The following is a 23,112-nucleotide window of genomic DNA, read 5'->3' on the forward strand; positions in this document are numbered from 1 at the left end:
AAATATACGTCGTTTTTCTTCAAATCCGAGTATTTTAAGTACAAGAATCGAATTTTTGTGGCTATTAAGCAATAATTATGCGAAAATCGCATTGTGCTGCGCGGAGAATGTTATTATGCTTTTTAATGCGATTGAAATCTGTTAATATTAGGTGTGTACTATACATAACTATTAAAATTAATGCTTACAAACAATTTTTGCTTAAAACATAAAGTGCCTATCTCGAATTATGACATATCATATTTGAATTAATGTGTGAAAAAATTAAAAACAATATACTTACATTTTTTTACTTATAACTAAGACTTGAATAAATTTTTTCAATGGACGAGAATAAGCCAGATGCAAATGATACTGCGTCAATTTCAAGAAAAAATGAGTTTTTATTGAAATTGATTAGTTGTGCACAAAGAATAAAGATTCCTTGATACCAAATAATTGAATAAAAATTTTAATTCGAAATTTTATTTTGAATAAATCTCTTTCTATCATCCTCAAAACCTCAATTCGAATTTCATTCTAATAAATCCCTTTTTTGTCATCCTTAAGGGTGTACTTCTTTTATTTGGCTCGAAAATAATTGCCGCGAGATATGTATAAAAAATTACATCCCATCAACTTTGTATAATTTCGTCGCGTCTGGTTTTGCAAAACATGCGTCATACATAATTTAATAATTTAATTAGCATAAAATAGCCGCCAAAAATTATCCCGCCCATAAAGCACTGTTCTGTTTTGCGCTGATAAGGACCCTTGTCGCCTCGTTTGATAATTTATATTAATATAATTTAAAAAAAAAGAAGCTATACAACTTACAATGAACGATTTGATGTATGCAAATGCGCGTCTCGAGATGTTAAAAGAATCGAATCAGATATAAATATAAAAACCGATATGCACTGCACTACTTCGTATATTCATTTAACTGAACAACAAGACGAGAGCACTGCTTTTATAAGGCGAATTTCTTAATGCTCATGTATATGGTACTTATAAGAACGTGTGTAGTTCAGGAAAAACAGTATTGATTTTTATTCGTAGAGCAGTTTTCTAATTGCAAATCATGATGCATCAGCACCTTTCGCTAAACTTTCACATTATTCTCAATTGTTATCTCAGTTTTGATAAACATTCTAATATTATCATAATTTCTATTAAAGATATCATCTAGACAGCACCATGTACGAATTAGATAAAATGTAGCAATTAAACATCATTAATAAATCTTTTACACATCTTTAAGAAGTCTTATGATTTCTCAAATACATCTTAAAAGCATCTTAAAGATGTTTTATGGATGCATTTTGGACATGATATATGTATATCCTATCAATTACGTGTGTCAATATATTATATCTAACAAGAAATGATATAAAACAATAGCCTACTTCGTACGATTCATAAACAGGCAATTTAAATAAAATGTTATTATCTTTATGAATTTTTGTTTAAAGTAAAAAAACGATTTACGTATCCAAGTATCCTTTTGATTTTAAATATATCGTGTGAAAAATCGAAAAATATGTATAAATAAAATATCATGAAGAGTATGTTCTTATATATATTTTCTATGCTTTGCTTTAAAATAATTTGGAAATACTTTATACTTTATTTTAATTTTAAAATTGTTAGTAAAAAAATTTAATAAAAATCACAAGTTTTGTTAAATCATATTTTACATGCTCTCCCTCTCTCTCTCTCTCTCTCTCTCTCTCTATATATATATATATATATATATATATATATATATACATCAAATATATTGTGTAATAAATTGTTAACATAAATATTTTTTGCAAAAGCACTAATAAATAGAACGTGAAAATTAAAGACTCATGAACGCACATTATCATTAATCGTACAATTCCTTTCTCGGACGTGCAACCCTCATATGTAGTCATTGTCGCGAGATGATAGCTTTCCTTTTCTCGTTCCAGATTTCCGACGCTGCCTTGAATCGTGATATATGAGAACATTTACAGCGATATTAGAATGATCGATGCGAGTTGCACTATGACAAAAATAGACAAATCTTCATAATGCATATCCGCATAGAAGATAAATATACATTCGGCTCTTACATGCACTGGTTGTATGAATACATATATAGACATATAGGGTGTAAAAGGCTACATATAGACTCTCTCTGCACAGAATACATATGTATGTATGTATGTTGATGATGAATACTAAATTTAATCGTCGGATAAAATGACATCAAGCTCTAGCTGGATCGACAAACACTTTTCTGGTATCTCCCTTTCTTTTTTTTTTAGCAGAACGTGACTTTGTGTATGTAGAGTGTTTATATAAATCATTGACCGCACAGTCGCATGGAGATGCGTATTTTTTTCCGTGTGATACATCCGATACGTATCGTGCGTGACAGAGCCTTCGTTACATTTTTTCTGTGCTCAAAATCTATGCTATTCGAGGTGAAAATTTTGCGAAAACTTGCGTGTGAAATACGACAAAAGTTATTAACCATCCGGTGCATTTGTAGTTAATAGTAGGCATTTTTAAATGCCAACAGTGCCTAACATTAACCTAATATTATTTTTATTTTATTGCATTGTTTTTTTATCATAAAAAAATAAAATAATTTTATATCTTTTAGTAATTAAACCTCCACCAAAATCGTTTTGTATAAACATATGGTGATCATAAAATATCATACCAAAAATTATTTGCACTGTGACAATTCAAGCAATATATAGAACATATTCTCTCTACAATGCAACAGATTATTTAAGCGGAACGACACATTCTATCTCTTTTATAATATGTATTCTCTGTATAAAATTGTTTTAACAAATTTATCTTTTCAATGATTATCATGTATAATTTATATATTAAAAGAATCTAAGAAAATTTTCATAAAAATGTCTTACTTCTCTTATAATATCAATTTTTCTTTGATAACACAAAACGAATACTGATTGACATGTTTCGTAAGACATACGTACATAATTAAAATGCAATTTATGTCAAAAGAAATCGCAAAATTTCGTAAATATATGTTTCAGTTTTTACTGAAAATTATACAACTTTATGTGTTAAAAAAATCTGATTCATATAGCTTTATTAAATGAGAAGAATAAATTTGTTATCTCTTACTGCGTTTTTATTATAATTGCGAAAAAATGTTCTTAGAAAAAATTAAGCTCAGTTTATTATTGTTTACCACATTGGAGGTAAAAATTCAAGCTGAAAATTAATATTAAAGTCTGAAAAAATAATAATATTTGCACGCAATTAGTTTACTTTTGACCAGAAAAAATAAAGTATGTTAAAGTAAAACAAATTACGCATTTTTAATTCAAAATTCTCTGCATATATTTTTCGTATATAGAATATGAAAAATTATCTTGACCTTTCTTTAAATGTAATTCTAAAATAACTTTCTCTTTACAAAAAATATGTTACAGCATTGATATACAGTATTTGTATTGATAATTATATAGCAAAACAATATTTGAAATTGCTAATTAACAATAAATTCATTTTGTTTAAAAATTTTAAAATAAATTTTACTTTAACAAAATTTTAAATAAACTACTCTGAAAGAATGTCAAAAGATTTAATTTCTTGATTTCCGACGCTGAATATTTAATATGAAAAGTTATTGTAAAAAAAAAAATAATGTTGAATCAAAATTTTAATTAAAAAAAAACTAAACACGCGTAATGGAATAGAGTTGAATTATTTTCCACTAAAATGTCTTATCGAAAAAAAACGTTTATAATCTTCTACGAAAGAAATGATGTTTCTATCTATACTTGAACACAATTCGAATGATATGGTTGTTGAGTTTAATTACGATCGCGCAAATATGAATCCGAGAAAATGATGTATACCTGCTATACGGTCGAGAACCCCATAAATGAGCAAAACTATTCACGGCGAAAGCTGCATTCAACATAATCAGATGGCGAAGAACAGAACCGCCTATGGCTACTATCCAGGTTTCATTCCATAAATACACGGGTATCAAACTTGGCACGACAAAGGTTAGCAACATCATAATCGATGGATAATATCTGCAATACAAAACATTTGCATTTGTTCAATATTTATTATTGATTAATGTAGTCGAATATCTTCTTCTACGATCATAAATCAACGATGCGGCCGATATAAATCAAATAAAATTACGAGACATGTGCTCAATTCTGTCCTCTGTGATGAGATATCTCTCGCACGATTAATTCCATTTAATCTCTGTCACATTTCTAGCATCACTAACGCATCGCACGGACCGTTTTTCATTATTAAACTATCATGCAAGCTATTAAATTCTAGCAATTCTTTTTCCTTGCGAATTTTCTGCAAAAATCGCGATTGGCTCTTTCATGTTTTTTAATATGCATAATATTTTTTCTATTTAATCATTTTTGATATCTTTTTTTCACTTTCACATAAATAAACTTTCAGATAAATTCAGAGATAGAAAAGAAAGGAGAGAGAAAAAGATTCGTTAATATTATAATTATAGTGTTTGTACGAAAATATTACAAAAAAATAATACTTTTATTATAATATTTGTCAACATTCTTTTAAAAAAATACCAAATAATTTTATATATACATAAGAAATCTTGTTTTCTATTTTTCAAAAAATAGTATGTACATACTTAAAGAGATAATTAAATAATATAGAGAATAAATAATAGAAAAAGGATGAGTAATTATCATTGATAGCTTTGTAAAATTAGATTTAACATGACAATTGACAAAATTGAAATTATTTGATATATTGTGGATCAATGAAATTTAATTTCTATATGTTGTCTCTAATTTTTCTCGCAATTCGGAAAAGTACTATGTTTAAAATATGCTCACTCACTTGTCGAAGAAACGGATGACAGGATTGACAGCAATATCACTCAGATTCACACTTTTCCCATATTCTTTCACCGCCGGATGGTGCTTCATCATTAACCAGCCAACATGCGAGAAAAAGAAGCCGCGACTAGCGTTATGTGGATTCGCGGTTGTATTCGTGTATTTATGATGCGTTTGGTGAACTCGAATCCATTTAGTCAAATAAATCTAGAAAATATGAAATAATGGATCATACATTTTTTTCATACATTAGAAGAAGAAAATGTCGAACTTGCAATCTTAAACCACGTTCACGTAGACGTCTTCTAATTGTTTGATCACTGATTCTGAGGGAGATCTTCATTAGCAATTTATCGCGCAATCATTGTTGGTGCGCGTCGGGTATCGCTAATACTGGTAATAATTACACAAAAATGCATAGATAACTTTGATATGCTGTAACTCTGCTAAAAAAAACGTATAAACTTTGCATTTTTTTTTTAATTTGTAAGAAAAAGTCCATATTTTACAAAAATTTGAATAAGAATTGTGAAAAAAATTTATTTCATCCTGTAAAGTTCGTCAAATATTGCAATTTTTTGAAAAACAAACACCTTACTTTTTAAAGCAATGGAAAGAGGGGGAGAGGATGAAATCAAAATCAAACAAAAGTTTCTTAAAGTAGAGATTTTACCCTTTAAAACAAAACAAAATTTTTTTATATACGATAATTTTTCGCGGAGTATTTAAGTTTATGCGAAATTTTGATATTAATTGCGTGTAGCAATAATTATTTTGACCAGTATATATATATATATATATACATATATGTAGACAAAAGTATTCAAACGTTCAAAATATTATGTCCATCTTCAATTAATATTAATTAATTATTATCGCTGTAAATATTTAAACTGATCGGTACTGACTAACTGCATGTTAGTAAATAATCGCTTCTAATTAATATCACGATAAACACCACAAGCGAGAAATACGAAAAGTTCGCACAGTCTGCATGCATAAATTTAAATTTAAAACTGCACATTGTATACCCTGCTTCAAATATTTGCTGTCAAAAAAATTAGTAAATTCTTAAAGTAGCAATTTGCTACATACAGTTCCATTTAAATATGACTGTTTAATTTTAATGTGACGAATTTTAACCTGATTATTAATTGATCGGATAATTTTACATCGGGAATTCACTTTTCTTACCTGTCCGGCCATGCAGTAAAAACAAGCAAGCATAATTTTGAGTGGCAGTTTGGCACTATAACTCCTATGTGCCCAAAAACGATGAGCGCCTGCCGTTACACCTAAACCACCAAGGACTCCATATACGAATCCTGAATACGAGAAATGAAATGAAAACGCAACATTAAATGTTGAATTTTTATCATTTTAAGCAAAATGTACGATATTAAATTTCAATTAGCTATGGCGCTGTAATGAAATAAGAAAGCGTCATACTTTTTATTCTTCATTATTTCAGCAAAATGTACGATGTTAATTCTGAATTAGTCAACTGCAAGCAATGTAAAGACTGAAAAACTGTGCGTGTTAAATTTCTTGCTAAGTAAACAAAAATAAGAAATTTTTGTACATTAAGTTGAAAATATGAAAATAAAGAATATCTAATTTTTTCTAAAACTTTAGTAAAACTTTCAATGTGGTTCGAAAGAACCACACGCGAATGCTTTAGCATATATCAGATTTAATTCAGATAAAAAACTGATTTTCAATGAAACTGATTAGTCGTGCATAGGACACAATTTTTTTTTTGGTACGATACCAAGTAATTCAATAAATCTCAATTCGAGATTTTATTTTAATAAACTCTTCTGTCCCCGCGTTAAAAAAGCACAGGCGAGAAAAATATCCGGGCGAAGCCGTTGAATCGGGAAATAATTTTATTCCCTATTGAATTTTCGTGTTTACGTGAGAAAGGAAACGAGCGCGGAGTTTATTTTAACACAAGGCTTACTTGTTGCAATTTGAAAGCCTTTGAAAAAATTGATTTCACAAGAAACTGCGATATTTCTCTATCAATTCCAACGCACATTGTATAAACTCGATATATGTACTATATTATCAAATAAAATTATATGAGATATGAAGTACTAATTTTTTATTTTATCAATACGTACCAAACATCCAGGTGTAAAGTTTCGCCTCGTGACACCGCGTGACAAATAAATAGATCGCAATGATATGGAGAATAGGGATACCAATAATGTTTTGCCAAATTAATGGTTGTACCGCCGGTATATGCTCTTTCGACGGTCGATCTATAATCGATTTTTTGCCATTCTTAACTAAATACAAACATTGAAAAATATAAAGAATGTAGACGTTTTTCATTCATTTATGACCTTGAATGATCTTTAATTATATCACGCTATGAATATCACGCTATCACACTATGAATAGAAAAATACAGCTTCTCATTTAAAAAAATTCAGATGACCTGGAGATATCCTCTATACCTCCAATCACAAACTAACTGCGTCATATTATACCCTTTTTTTACCAAACAACTTTTGTTTGAACAACTTGATTGATATGACCGATTTTCTTGAAATTGGTGTCAAAATTTTGCAAATTTTTCGGAATAGGATACTATGTAGTTTCTTTTTTATTTTAGAGAAAGCTCTGTTTTCGTGAAAAAGTTTTATTGGATTTCTTTGTCCGTGTGCTAAAACATTCCAAAACATCAAAATAAAAAATGTTTAGTTTTGAGTTTAGCGATGATCGGTGAAAAATTTCGATTTTTATAAAACTTAGAGTAATGGTAAATTTCGCCCATTTTTGAGACCTCGAATTTCAAACTTTTTTCATGGCAAATAGTACTATTAGATGAAATATTAATCTCAATAAAATTTCAAAATGAGCACAGGCACGGTTCCGGAAATACAAAAGGGTAAAAATAATTATATATAATACAATATAAACTTCGGCTCGTATAAAATTAAAATATGTAATAAATTAAAAGGCCAACTTAACGAGCTAATAAGATGTTAATTAAATTTTTTTATTATATATCATAAAATAATATTACAAATGATAAACGTTTCGGCTGTACGACAGTCTTTTTCAATATCATTATCGCTATGTTAATAAGTCAAAGAATTAAATCGTTTGGTAAGACCGAACATATTATAAATATAAAATCTATCGGCTTATAATGTGAAAAACGCAGTAACAAATTTCCTGCTTGTTGACTTGAGATAAATTGCCTACTCTCGAACATCAGATTTCTGTAGTTCATGATGTTATAGTATGTAATATGCTGTGAAACAATTGATGTGACAGCCTGAATATTAAATATTAGAATTTTTAAAAAATAGTGATTACTTACGTCTGTGTCGAGACGATAAAATTTTTCTTTTTAAATAACTTTGTCACAATGTGTACTTTTGCGAAGCTAATCAATATCTGTAAATCGCAATGTCAGAGCGCTGTATATATACCTCTATGCTATGATGACATAGACAATTTTTCTAAAATATCAAAATAAGAACCGTCAAGACGCTCGGTGTTCTTTTTTAAGTTGATACTGTAAAAATAATGATTTTCCAATCAAAGATGAGGAACTATCACTTTCACTTATTCATATTTCCGGAATGGTGGCTAACCATGAAACTTCTCTGGGATTAATGTCTCATTATATAGTACTATTTGACATAAAAAACGTTTGAAATTTGAGGTCCCAAAATTCGACTCTATAAAATAGGCAAAAAAACAGGTCTCCTTACGATCATTCTTTTTAAAAAATATGTATTTATTAATTTTCGTATATACATTTTGAAATATCAAGTTACATGTTTGTACATGAATTTTATTCGGAAGCAACTATGTTTGAGGGATGTTTGTCTGGATCATTTTATGAGATCCATCACCTTTTTCCTTATAAAATTTTTCGACCAACGCGGAGTTCGTCGTCTTTAGATCATACGCAAATCCTAACCAGGCCATGACATCTATGAAGGCAGCTCCCGCGTTGAAATGTTCCGAGAGTTTATAATCCCACGGGAAGCAATGATGATAATTGTGCCAACCCTCACCGAGAGTAAGGAAGGCTATAATTTTATTCTGCTTTGCCATAATATGTCTGAAACAATGTAGAAAAAGAAGAAAATCTGTTTCATCTAACAAGTCGATTTGAGTCAACTTGAACAAACTTCTCTGAATCTCATACAAAAATTTAAAGTATTATATCTCTAAAACGAGGCCTTTAAAATAAGATTTGAAATTACTAATTAATAATAATAAATTTATTTTCCTTAAACAATATAAAATAAACTTTAATGGAATCTTAGCAAAATTTTAAATTTCGAAATTATTAATTAAAAGAAATTTTTTTATTAGACAACTTTATTAGACAAAATTTCAGGTAAATTCAAAAAGAATTGAGAACGATTTAAGAGTTTGTGAATATCTAATTAAAAAATTATAAAAATGTGCAAAAAATAACACTGCATATTTCGATGATAAAATTGATTATTATTTTTGAATTGCAAAATATAAAATTAAATAAAAAAAGATTTTAAGACAAGTTGGTTACACCTAATATCTGACTCTTATAAGCTCATTTCCTTCTTGAATTTTTATACTTCCTACTTATACAATACTTAAGCACAATTCGAATGATATTCTAACTGATTTTAAGTGATTACGCAAACATATCAATTCAAGAAATTAATAATTAATATATACTTGTTGTAAGGTTTCGTGCCCCATAAGTGAGCAACACTGTTGACGGTAAAAACAATGTTTAACGTAACCACCCAGCGGGTCATTGTACCAGTTAGGCATATTATCCACCTTTCGTTCCAGAAATATGCAGGTATCAGAGTCGGTAGAATAAAGGTTAATGTTAGCATGATCGGCGGATAATATCTGCAACAAAACTTATTTGTTTATTATTTAAGCTTGTTATTTTATATAGAATTATATTAGAATTAAGAATCAACGCAATGCTACCGCTAAATCAAATTAAATTGCGAGACATGTGCCCAATTTTGTCCTTTAATTCTTCTTTAAAAAATACCTATTAATTTTTAATTATATATATTATATATAAAATCTTTTACTTATCGATTTGGAGAAATGTCGTCATTATTTTAAATAATGTTAAACTCACTTATCGAAGAAACGTATGACAGGGTCGGCCGCGATATCGCTCATATCTACATTTTTTCCATACTCTTTCACCGCCGGATGATGCTTCATCATTAACCAGCCAACATGCGAGAAAAAGAAGCCGCGATTAGCGTTATGCGGATCCGCGCATGTATCCGTGTATCTATGATGCGTTCGGTGTATGCGAATCCATTTACTCATATGAATCTACAAAATAACATATTCTAAAAAATCATATTTTAAAATCGAACAAATTACACTAAACAATCTTTATCGATTCATTATATATTCTGCAATATTTATCGCTAGGTTTATTCAATATTACATCAATATTATGTTATATTAAATATTACAATAGTAAAAATATTTTTGAATCAAAAAAATGTATGCAATAAATAATTAAGTAATTTAATTAACAGGAGAAATTTAGATTATGTAAAAATGTATTATGCTGATTAAAAATACATAAACAACGTATCGTAAAAGTATATTACCTACCATTCAATTAATAATTAATTATAGTCTCGCTGCAAATATTTAAACTGACGTGCTAGTAAATAATTGCTTATGATTAGTAGGTAATACACACCACAAGAGAGAAATCCGAAAAGTTCGCAAGACTATATATACATATATGCATAAACTTATAAACACGGTAAATTTTGCATGCCAATTAAAATTTGCAGCGCAATTTTATATTTTAATGTAATTATTTCATTAATTGAATAATTATTAGTCTGATCATTTTATCTGAACTGACTACACTAGTTCAAAGTTTATCTCTTTTCTTCCTATGTAGAGTAAAAAAATAAACTGTGAACTAGTGCAGCCAATTTAGCTGTAATAAGCAGACCTTATCGTGACTTTTTTGTGATTTTACCTGTCCGGTTGTGCAAAAGAAACAAGCGAGCATAATTTTGAGTGGCAGTTTAGCATTATAACTTCTGTGTGCCCAATAACGATGAATGCCTGACGTTAGACCAAAACCACCACAAAATCCATATAAAAATCCTGAATACAGGGAATAAAATGAAAAAGCAACATTAAATTTTTTATTTTTATCATTTCAAGCAAAATATACGATATAAAATTTCAATTAGCTAACAATGAAATGTTAGTGAACGCTAATGAAAAATTACATATCAGAAATCTTTCTATAATATAAGATAGTCTTTATGAAGAAATTTCTGAAAAGTGTAACATTAAGTAAGTTTTGAACTTATAAATAAACGAAAATAAGAAATTTTCAGATTTTTGTAAATATAATTAAAAATATGGAAATAAAGAATATAATTTTCTTTTTTATTAAATTTTTGTGTTTATATAGGTAAAGCAAAACGAGCACAAAATTTATTTTAACATGAAGCTTATTTGTTAAAATTTGAAAGCATTTGACAAAATTGATTTCAAGTATTGGAAAAAAAACTGACATGTATTTACTTCTCTATCAATTCTGGCGCATTGTCTACTATAAAACTTAATTGTATATTATGAGACGATACATAAAATTATATAAAGAAATAATTTTGATTTAATCAATACGTACCAAATATCCAGGTCCAAAGTTTTGCCCCGGGAGGGATTATGGCGTACGAGACGAATAAATAAAACGTAATAGCAAAGAGAACAGGGATTCCAATGACATTTTGCCAAATTAATGGTTGTACCGCGGGTTTGTGCTCTTTCGGCGGTTGATCTAGAATCGATTTCTTGCCATCTTTTGTTTCCGGTTCCGTTAACTTTTGATCCTTCGTGTATTCCTCTTCGTAATATTCGATTATCATTGTAAATTACTGAAATAAAACGTTTACAGCAATAGTAAAACGTTTCTTTAATTTATGGCGTCCGTTATCGCATATTTATTACACAATAATACTTCTAACAATGAAATTAATCACATTATTTTGAAAGACGTCTATGATAAATCATAATTTGCAATCAATTTGCTACATTCTCACCCGTAGAAGTTATTTAATTATTTTAAAGATTAGCATTTTTACTTTTTATTTATTATTTAATTTTGATTTATTAATTTAAACAATGTTAGTGACATTTTTTATTTTGAAATTTTTCACAGAAACTTTAATATCCGATATCTCTAGCTTTATAATAGTCCTATGAAACTTTATAGCTTTATTTGTACATTTATTTCATATTGGTACAAATTTTTTATATTTTATATAATTATATGTATATATATATACTATACATACTATATTATTCCATAATTATATGTATACATATATACTATATTATGACCTTAATTATATTATTAATAATATTTTAATAATATTAATTACGTTTTTATTTGAAAAATTCATAAAAAGTTGATAGAAAATTTTTTGGAGTAATGTAATATATCAAGATATAATTATGGCATAATTGTTTTATTTTATAAAATAGATTAAAAATTTTCACATTGAAGAGTTAAGCAATATAAATTGTCATCAAAATAATATCAATGTTTATGATTTATGTATTACGACATTATTGACCAAATTACTCGCGCATGATTTGTATCATTTCATTTATGATGTAATCTCACATGTGATTAACCAAACTGCTCGTTGCATGTCGCAGGGAGAAGCTTGATATATATAATTATCATTTGTGTTAAATGAGTACACTAAGTCGTATTCAGTTATACGATCAACAAGCGAAACAAGTTTTCCAACTCGCGTGTTTACTGTTTTCTTTTTCCGTATCACAACGCTTAAGATGCGTATCTAACTTGAACATTTTGTCGCGCTCGAACGATTTCGCGTACGTACACATATGTTTTAGTTTAAACGTATCATTTTTATTTCAACGCACACTTTGAGCACGCGCACAAATGCGATTCGATGCTTGTCGGTTCATCAAAAGAATTACATGCAAATCTAGATACTCAATCTAGACGTGTTTGCGGAATTGAAACGTAGGAATAAATTATAGTCTCCACACATTTTTTTATTATTGTACAACTGTGTAATCCATCATTGTTTTGATGTTTTTCTTTCTTCTTATGCACGATAATGTGCATTACAATATATGTTGCAGCTGCTACATTTTGCTATTTACTGATTATTTTTGGCGAACAACTAAAGCACTGTTTTGTACGCACGAATAAAAATTTTATACGCACATCAAAAAAGTTTATACGCACATTTATGCGCGCAAATTGTTCGTGCGCGTAAAACTGCTTTATACGAGCGAAATTTTAGCATTCGCCGTATTCCTTCGAGGCAAGCTGAGTATTTCCGTGCGAAAAATGAGAACGATATCAACAATAGCAATTAAAAGACAATTGCGCACTATATTGCACGATCCTATTGGCTAACACGAATTTGACTAACAATACGTTTATTAAAGCCACAATCTCCACTTGATTCCTCTCGACCAATAGAGCCAAACGCGATGTTATTGCGACAATTATGAAGGAAAGAACATTTGAAAAGGTAATTTGAATCCTATAGTTGGGATCTCAAAAATTCCCTCTGTTCCTTCTCTTAACATCCCCTGTAAAGAAATAGGCGAGAAAAATATTGGTCCGAAAGTCGGCTGAATCGGCTTTTCTCGCCTATTTCTTTACAGGGGATGTTAAGAGAAGGAACAGGGGGAATTTTTGAAATTCCAACCATAGGATTCAAATTCCTTTTCAAATGTTCTTTCCTTCATAATTGTCGCAATAACATCGCGTTTGGCTCTATTGGTCGAGAGGAATCAAGTGGAGATTGTGGCTTTAAAAATTAAAAGAGCTGACTAAATAAGTATTCGCATTATAATACGTTTATTGTTTATTGTGCGTAAAAGCGAATTATATATCATGATCGCGTTATACATTTCGATAATGTTATATTTTTAGGATTGTGAAACAATACATTATATGTATAAAGAATAAAACATGATACAAAATTTAGTTAAAAGAAAATATAAAATAAATATAGTGTACTATTTTATTGTAATATTACATAATACTTCTGGGAAATATATAACTGCGATCTTTCTTCCTTTTTATTATGTTAATCCTTGTACGACTAATTGTACGAACAAAATGTTACTATGATCAATTTCTTAAAAATTAATGATCTTATTACGTTATGCATGATGTTAAAATTATACAACATATAATGACAGTTTTATTTTATAATTTTAAATAAATATAATTTCCTTAACAAAATAAAAATATAAAATAAAAATTGAAAACAATAAATTTAAAGGTGCAATAAAAAAATAAAAACACGTATTTTAATTAAATAAAGATACTATACATTTAAAATAAAACAACATAAAAATTTGGACAAAACAATATAAAATTTAATACATATAATAAAAAAAAACTTTCTTAAAAAAGGAAATAAAAAAGCAGAAAAATAAACTATCTAGTTTACAACAAAGAAACATCTTATTATAAATAGATTTAAAAATAATAATTAAAAAATGTATAATTTATGCGCTTTTTTAATTATTATACAAACGCATGTGTAAGATTTACAATTATTATTTTTTTTATTAAAAAAGATTTAGATAGAATCCTCGTTAACAGCCGTATTTTTATTTGCATAATTAGTTATGGATAAATTTTTGTTTCAAGATGAAAGTATTTTATTACACTGTAAGGCAATTTCTAATCGATGAGAACTTGACGTGCATGGTGAAAGTGCAACTGCCATGGTTATTCGTTCGCTGTTCCTTTGGTAACATATTACATTTCACTGACTATACTGTGGTATATGATAGGTATCAAAAATGAAGTATCATAATAACATACTAAGATGAATGCGCAGTCATTTATGACGCGAGAAGAGTTTTCTTTACAAAGTTAATTGCATAGCGAATGCAAAAATGCTTAACAAAAATCTTAAGAATCTCGTCAAACATCCTAATTATTTACATTTTCCGTTATCTATGTTCCATATATACATTTATAGCTATAAATTATTAGCTTTCCTACATCAGTTTTAGAAAGAGTATAAAGTTTTTTTTATATCACTACAATAAAAATTATAGAAAGAGAAAACGTGGTTTCATATCAGAGAGATACAGTTATTGGCTGCATATTAATTTACTGGAAGAAATGGAACGGATTATTGACTCTTCTTTTCAATGTTTTATTTGGACTAAAGTCGATTGTACATAATTTCACTATCAAAATTTAACGATAGAACATACCTGAAGACAATATGTAATCCCGATCTTATAAAGTTTGTCAGAACAAAATTATGACTAGAAATAAGCACTTTATACTTTTGAATACCTATGAATTGTGTTAGAAAAAAAACGTCTGAAAATGCTCTAATTATGTGTGAGAAATCTAACAATTATGCGCCAATTATGCGTGTTAAATATTTATGCTATTTATGCGCCATTGCATTATTTCAATCACGTACACTGAAAAAAATTATTTAATTATTTAAATAAATATTTTTTTTAATACTATTTGCAACATAATTTTTTTAAAACTAATAATATTGATTTGCTGTAAAAAAATATTTATTTGATATAAGAAATCCTGTTTCAAAACAGATAAATATTTATTTGTTTCAAACAAATGTGTAAATGGAACTATTTAAGTAAATATGTATTTGAGTTCAATAGTTTTTTTTCAGTGTAATACACATATAACAACCTATAACGACTTATAAAATTGTATGAAAAATGGGAAATATAGGAATTAAAGCATTTTAACCACTCTCTTTAAATAAAAATGCATAAAACTACGTATGTTAATGTGTGAGAAGGAAAAAGCAATACAAGACAAACATAAAATAAGTGTTTGGTATATTATAATATAATACATATAATTATTTAATAAAGCACAGAATGCTTCAACACAGTCAAGTCTAGACTTGCGTTTTAGATATTACATTAAACAAAAATTTTCAATTAAAAACGATAAAATATTGAAATATTAGATGCGATGACAAAGCAGAAAAAGTATGCGATTTTGAAAAATATACGTCGTTTTTCTTCAAATCCGAGTATTTTAAGTACAAGAATCGAATTTTTGTGGCTATTAAGCAATAATTATGCGAGAATCGCATTGTGCTGCGCGGAGAATGTTTTAATGCGATTGAAATCTGTTAATATTAGGTGTGTACTATACATAACTATTAAAATTAATGCTTACAAACAATTTTTGCTTAAAACATAAAGTGCCTATCTCGAATTATGACATATCATATTTGAATTAATGTGTGAAAAAATTAAAAACAATATACTTACATTTTTTTACTTATAACTAAGACTTGAATAAATTTTTTCAATGGACGAGAATAAGCCAGATGCGAATGATACTGCGTCAATTTCAAGAAAAAATGAGTTTTTATTGAAATTGATTAGTTGTGCACAAAGAATAAAGGTTCTTTGATACCAAATAATTGAATATATATATATATAATCTCAATTCGAAATTTTATTTTGAATAAATCTCTTTCTATCATCTTCAAAACCTCAATTCGAATTTTATTCTAATAAATCCCTTTTTCGTCATCCTTAAGGGTGTACTTCTTTTATTTGGCTCGAAAAATATTGCCGCGAAATATTTATAAAAAATTACATTCTATCAACATTGTATAATTTCATCGCGTCTGGTTTTGCAAAACATGCGCCATACATAATTTAATAATTTAATAAAAATCTTTCCTCAATGGTAGAAGTCGACCAAACTGGCAATCATTTATTATAAATAATTAGTTAAACTACAACGTTTCGGCTGTCATTGCAGCCCTTTTCCAGTAGATCTATAAACAGTTACATAAAAATAATTATAATTTTAATACAAAATTATAATTATTTTTATGTAACTGTTTATAGATCTATTTAAAAAGGACTGCAATGACAGCCGAAACGTTGTAGTTTAACTAATTATTTATAATAAATAATTTCCAGTTTGGTCAACTTCTACCATTGAGGAAAGATTTTTATTAATTAATACTGGTGAACCTTAAGGATTATTATTTGTTAAGAATTTAATTAGCGTAAAATACCCGCCAAAAATTATCCCGTTCACAAAGCACTGTTCTGTTTTCTGATTGTAAGAACTCTTGTCACCTCGTTTGACAATTTATATTAATATAATTATAAAAAAAGCTATACAACTTACAATAAATAATTTGATGCAAATATGTGTCTCTAGATACTAAAAGAATCGAATCACATGAAACTAAAAATACTTCACTACTTCGCATTCATTTCACTGGACTGAAATATACAAAAGCACGGTTCTTATATAAGGAACTCCCCAATCATATAATTACTTATAAGGTGCGACTTAGATTAGAGAGGTAAAAGGTGGATTGTGATTCGCAGAGAGGCATTTAGTTTCAGCTCATAACATACCAGTAGCTTTCGCTGAACTTTCGTTTTCGTCTTTGATTTCATCAGTTGATATATATTTCCTCAGTGTCTTGAACATTTTCACATTTTTCATGACATTTGATTTCTAATGATCAATATATGTATTCCATCAATCATGTGTATCAATATATCGTATCTAACAAAAAGTTCTATAAAACAATGCAACAATAGTCTAAGTCGTAAGATTTACAATGAGGCAATTTAAATAAAATGTGATCAAGAATTTATGTTTAAAGTAAAAAAAAAACGATTTACGTATCCAAGTATCCTTTCGATTTTAAATACATCGTGCGAATTCAAATCGAAAAATATGTATAAAGATATCACGGAGAGTATATTCTTTTATTAAAAATATATTTACTAGAAAAATATTTAGAGAGTATATATTACTTACTTCCTAATATGCATTAAATTAACTTGAAAATATTTTACACTTTATTTTAACCTAAAGAAATAAAAAATAATAAAAAATCATAAATTTTGTTAAATCATAAGAAATAAAAAATTAATAAGAAATAAATTTTGTTTAAATCATATTTTATTTGCGGTCACTGATACATTATCAAATATATTTATATATACAGGTTAGGGATAAAAACATTTTAGTACATTTTGTATTTAGTCTTTCCTTCAACATGTTCTCCGTGTCCCTCATTAAAGATGCGTTCCGTTTCACGCATATGAGCGCATTTTCTGTAGTAAACGTGACGTGTACTATAGATAAATGCGCGCATATGCGTAACAAAATGCACCTTAAGACTACAACTTTACAATCTGCTCAAAAATTTAACGTGTTTCAACAACTTATTGTTTATTCTTGCACAACACACACAGGGAGCTATAATTCTCATACGTAATTCATTAACATTTATTTCCACAGATGTTTAAAAAACTACCTGTTTTGATCGAATATGATAAATATTTTGAATAATTTACTCAAGTATTTCGATGGATATTTATCATAAAATGAAATTAGCGATGTATATTCCATGAGAGATATAATCGATCAAAACAGTTTTTAAAACACCAATTGAAAATGTTAATGAACTAAATACAAAATGTACTAAAATGGTCTGACCTTAGTAACAGTAAGCCTATTTTCATGCTAGCCTCCTCTTTGTCTAAACTTTCTATAGTTGAAACAAATTTCTAACCAAACGCGAAGTCTATATTAAATATTATTAAATATGTCTATGGTCGCGAACTACTCCTTCATTAATGGACCGATTTTCCCGAAATTGGTATTAAAATACTGCACAATTTTCGGAATAGGATACTATGTAGTTTTTTTCTTTTATTTTCTTTTTTTTTAGGAAGCTGTTTTCGTAAAAAAATTTTTTTCAGATCTCTATGTCAGTGTGTCTAAAATGTTCCAAAACATCGAAATAAAGGATCTTTGGTATTGAGTTTAGCGATGATCGGTGAACAATTTCGATTTTTATGAAATTTTTATTTTTAAAAAATATGCATCTTTTAATTTTCGTAAATTTTAAAATATTAAGATAAATATTTCTACATGAATTTTATTCAAAGGCAACTATGTTTGAGAAATATTTGTCTAATTCTCGATCTCTCTCTTCTCGTGAGATCCATCACCTTTTTCTTTATATTTCTCGACCAATGTGGAATTCGTCGTCTTTAGATCATAAGCTAATCCTAACCAGGCCATGATATCTATGAAGGCGCCTGCTAGGTTGAAATGTTCCGAACCTTTATAGTCCCAAGGGAAGCAATGATGATAATTGTGCCAACCCTCACCAAAAGTAAAAAAGGCTACAATTTTATTCTGCTTTGCCATAATATTCCTAAAACAAGAAGTAGAGAAAGAAGAAAATCTGTTTCATCTGACAAGTCGATTTGAGTCAACTTGAACAAACTTCTCTGAATTTTATGCAACAGATTATTTAAGCGAAATAATACATTTTACTTCTATTGACTCTATTATAATACCTCCGCATAAAATTCCCTTTAGTAAATTTTATGCGGAGCCTTTAGTAAAAGTGTTCGATGATTAACGTGTATACTTTGTTTTGAAAAGTATATGGATTTAAGAAAATCTTAACTATTAGTAAAATCGTAAAAAATATTACTTCTTATTATGTCAATTTTCCTTTTACGAGATAAAATAAATATCGATAGAAATTCTTCATAAGACATACATGTATAAAACATAAATTATGTCAGATAAAATCACAGAATGTGTTCTTTGTAAATATACATTTCAATAAATTTTCAAACTTTGTATTAAAAAAATCTAAAGTATATCTTTAAAACGAGGTCTTTAAAATAAAATTTTAAATTTTAAAAGAATTGAGAAAGATTTAAGTTTTTGAATATCTAATATAAAAAATTATATAAAATTGTGCAAAACATAATACTGCATTTTTTTCTACGATAAAGTCGATTATTCTAGTATTGCGAAAATTAAAATATCAAATAAAAAAAAGATTTTAAGACAAGTTTATTGTACCAAATTTCTGTATCTGTCTCTTATAAGGTCATTTGTTTCTTTGTTAAATTTTTGTACTTTCTATTTATAGTTCAGAACAATTCGAATAGTATGTTAGTTGATTTTAAGTGATTACGCAAACATATAAATTAAAGAAATTAATAATTAATATGTACTTGTTGTAAGGTTGCGTGCCCCATAAGTGAGCAAAACTGTTGACGGCAAAAGTAACGTTTATCGTCCATATCCAGCGAACCAATGTAGCACCTATGCCTACTATCCAGCTTTCATTCCAGAAATATACAGGTATCACAGTCGGTAGAATAAAAGTTAGTGTTAGCATGATCGGCGAATAATATCTGCAACAAAAAGTAATTGTTTATTATTTAAGCTTATTATTTAATGTAGAATTATTTTTCTCCTATAATCGGAAATCGATGACACGACCTAAATCAAATTAAATTGCGAGATGAGACCCACATGTACTCAATTTTGTCCTTTGATTCTTCATTAATATAAGCCTATTAACTTTAAATTATATATATATAAAAATCTTGTCTTCTACTTTTCAAAAAAATGATATGTACAATACATATATACATATTTAGAGATACTATATTTCTGCGATTTGGGGAAACGTCGTCATTATTTAAATAATGTTAAACTCACTTATCGAAGAAACGTATGACAGGATCGGCAGCGATATCGCTCATATCTACATTTTTTCCATACTCTTTCACCGCCGGATGATGCTTCATCATTAACCAGCCAACATGCGAGAAAAAGAAGCCGCGATTAGCGTTATGCGGATCCGCGCATGTATCCGTGTATCTATGATGCGTTCGGTGAGTGCGAATCCATTTAAACATATGAATCTACATAATAACAAATTCTAGAAAATCATATTTTAAAATCGAACAAATTACATTAAACAATTTTTTTCGATCCATTATATATTCTGCAATATTTATCGCTAGGTTTATTCAGTATTACAACAATGTTATGTTATATTTAATATAACAATAGTAAAAATATTTTTGAATCAAAAAAATGTATGCAATAAATAATTAAATAATCTTATTAACAGGAGAAATTTAGATTATGTAAAATTGTATATTATGCTGAATACAAATACATAGACAACGCATATGTAAAAATATTACTACCATATTCCATTAATATAATTAATCATTGTCTCGCTGTAAATATTTAAACTGACGTGCTAGTAAATAATCGCTTGTGATTAGTAGATGACAAACATTACAAGCGAGAAATGTGAAAAGTTTGCAAGACTATATATATATTAAACTTATAAACATTGTACATTTTGCATACTAACTAAAATTTGACGCAATTTTAAATTTTAGTAAAATTACTTCAATAATTGGATAATTATAAATCTGTTTGTTTCATCTAAACTGGCTACACTAATTCAAAGTTTATCTCTTTTCTTCCAATGCGGAGTAAAAAAGAGAAACTTTGAACTAGTGCAACCAATTCAGCTAAAATAAACAGACCTAATATCGTAATTCTTTCATGATTTTACCTGTCCAGTTGTGCAATAGAGACAGGCAAAAAAAATTTTGAGAGGCAGTGTAGCATTATAACTTCTATGTGCCCAAAGACGATGCATGCCTGATGTTATACCCAAACCAGCAATCAATCCAAATACAATTTCTGAATACGGAAAATAAAATGAAAAAACAACATTAAATATTTTATTTTTATTATTTCAATATACGATATAAAATTTCAATTAGCTAACTATGAAATGTTAACGAACGCTAATGAAAAATTATATATTAAATTTCTTGTTATAATATAAGATAATCTTTATAAAAAAATTTTTTTAAGTATAAACATATACTAAGTATGTTTTAAACTTATAAATAAATGAAAATTAGAAATTTTTGTAAATAAAATTAAAAATATTAAAATAAAGGAAACAATTTTTTTCTGTATTAAATTTTGCATTTGTATAAGTAAAGAAAAATGAGCGAATTTATTTCAATTTGAAAAGCTTATTTGTTGAAATTTGAAATCATTTCACAAAATTGATTTCAAGTAGGGAGACCGGGGCAAAGTTGTCATCCTTTTTTAGTTTTGACTACCAAAAATACATTTGTTGTAATCAGAATCACAACATGGCATATAATTCACTAAATTCTGTTGGTCACGTAGACATCATAAATAGCGTTTATAATATTAACAACGAATTCACATAACATAGATTTCGAAATAAATATAATGACGACTTCGCCCCGGTCTCCCCTATCGCAAAAGAACTGAAATGTATATATTTCTATATCAATTCCAGCGCAATATTATAAAACTTGATAGTATATTATAAAAGACGATAGATAAAATTATAGAAGAACTAATTTTGATTTAATCAATACGTACCAAATATCCACGTGTAAAGTTTCGCCTCATGATAACGCGTGATGACTAAATAGATCGTAATGATATGAAGAGCAGGGATACCAATGACATTTCGCCAAATTATTGGTTGTACCACCGGTATGTCCTCTTTCGGTGGTTGATCTAGAATCGATTTTTTGCTATCTTTTTTTTCCGGTTCTGTTAACTTTCGATCCGTCTTGTATTCCTCTTCGTAATATTCGGTTATCATTATAAATTGCTGAAATGAAACGCCCACAGCAATAGTGATACGTTTCTTTATTTTATGACGTTCTTTATCGCAGATTTATTACACAATAATAATTCTAACAATGAAATTATTCACATTATTTCAAAAGACGTCTATGATAAATCATAATTTGCAATTAATTTGTTACATTCTCAACTGCATAAGTTATTTTATTTTTTTAAAGATTAGCAGTTTTAATTTTTATTTATTATTTAATTTTGATTTATTAATTTAAACAATGTTGGTGACATTTTTTATTTTGAAATTTTTTCACAAAAACTTTAATATACGATATCTCTAGCTTTATAATAGCTCTATAAAACTTTATAGCTTTATTTGTACATTTATTTTATGTTGGTACAAATTTTTTATATTCCATAATTATATGTATACATATATATATACTATATTACAAATACTTCAATTATATTATTTATAATATTTTAATAATATTAATTACGTTTTTATTTTAAAAATTTATAAAAAAATTGGTATAAAATTTATTGGAGTGATGGAATATATCAAGAATAATTATTATGGCATAAATGTTTGATTTTATAAATTAGATTAAAAACTGTCACATTGAAGAGTTAAGAAGCAATAGAAATTATCAATCAAAATAATATCAATGTTTATGATCTATGTTTTGCATATTACTGTATTACTGATCAAATTACACGAGTATAGTTTGTATGTGTTTCATTTATGAT

The 23,112-nt window shown here is 27.8% G+C and overlaps 4 protein-coding genes across 5 annotated transcripts in view; 1 reads left to right on the forward strand and 3 right to left on the reverse strand.

The window, feature by feature from the left end:
• Positions 1–23,112, forward strand: part of Fstl5 (follistatin-like 5) — a 109,255-nt gene that overhangs the window by 19,020 nt on the left and 67,123 nt on the right. The window lies entirely within an intron of this gene.
• On the reverse strand, positions 3,770–8,091 carry LOC114940302 (stearoyl-CoA desaturase 4-like). The gene is made up of 5 exons (XM_085480920.1): positions 8,064–8,091; positions 6,971–7,138; positions 6,039–6,169; positions 4,846–5,051; positions 3,770–4,040 (listed from the first exon to the last, which is right to left on the reverse strand). Exons 1-5 carry the CDS (start codon positions 8,089–8,091, stop codon positions 3,770–3,772), a joined length of 804 nt encoding a protein of 267 aa, XP_085337046.1.
• LOC146723926 ((11Z)-hexadec-11-enoyl-CoA conjugase-like) lies at positions 8,676–11,752 on the reverse strand. The gene is made up of 5 exons (XM_085480921.1): positions 11,512–11,752; positions 10,846–10,976; positions 9,967–10,172; positions 9,540–9,722; positions 8,676–8,934 (listed from the first exon to the last, which is right to left on the reverse strand). Exons 1-5 carry the CDS (start codon positions 11,747–11,749, stop codon positions 8,676–8,678), a joined length of 1,017 nt encoding a protein of 338 aa, XP_085337047.1. The 5' UTR covers positions 11,750–11,752.
• On the reverse strand, positions 18,862–22,384 carry LOC114940303 (acyl-CoA Delta-9 desaturase-like). Its single transcript, XM_085480923.1, has 5 exons — positions 22,156–22,384; positions 21,299–21,429; positions 20,422–20,627; positions 19,929–20,111; positions 18,862–19,108 (listed from the first exon to the last, which is right to left on the reverse strand). The coding sequence occupies exons 1-5, from the start codon at positions 22,382–22,384 to the stop codon at positions 18,862–18,864; spliced, it is 996 nt and encodes a 331-aa protein (XP_085337049.1).

This window comes from Nylanderia fulva, unplaced genomic scaffold, assembly GCF_048542155.1.
Source record: "Nylanderia fulva isolate GAGA-0341 unplaced genomic scaffold, ASM4854215v1 Scaffold16, whole genome shotgun sequence".
In the NCBI taxonomy this organism is placed as follows: domain Eukaryota; kingdom Metazoa; phylum Arthropoda; class Insecta; order Hymenoptera; family Formicidae; genus Nylanderia; species Nylanderia fulva.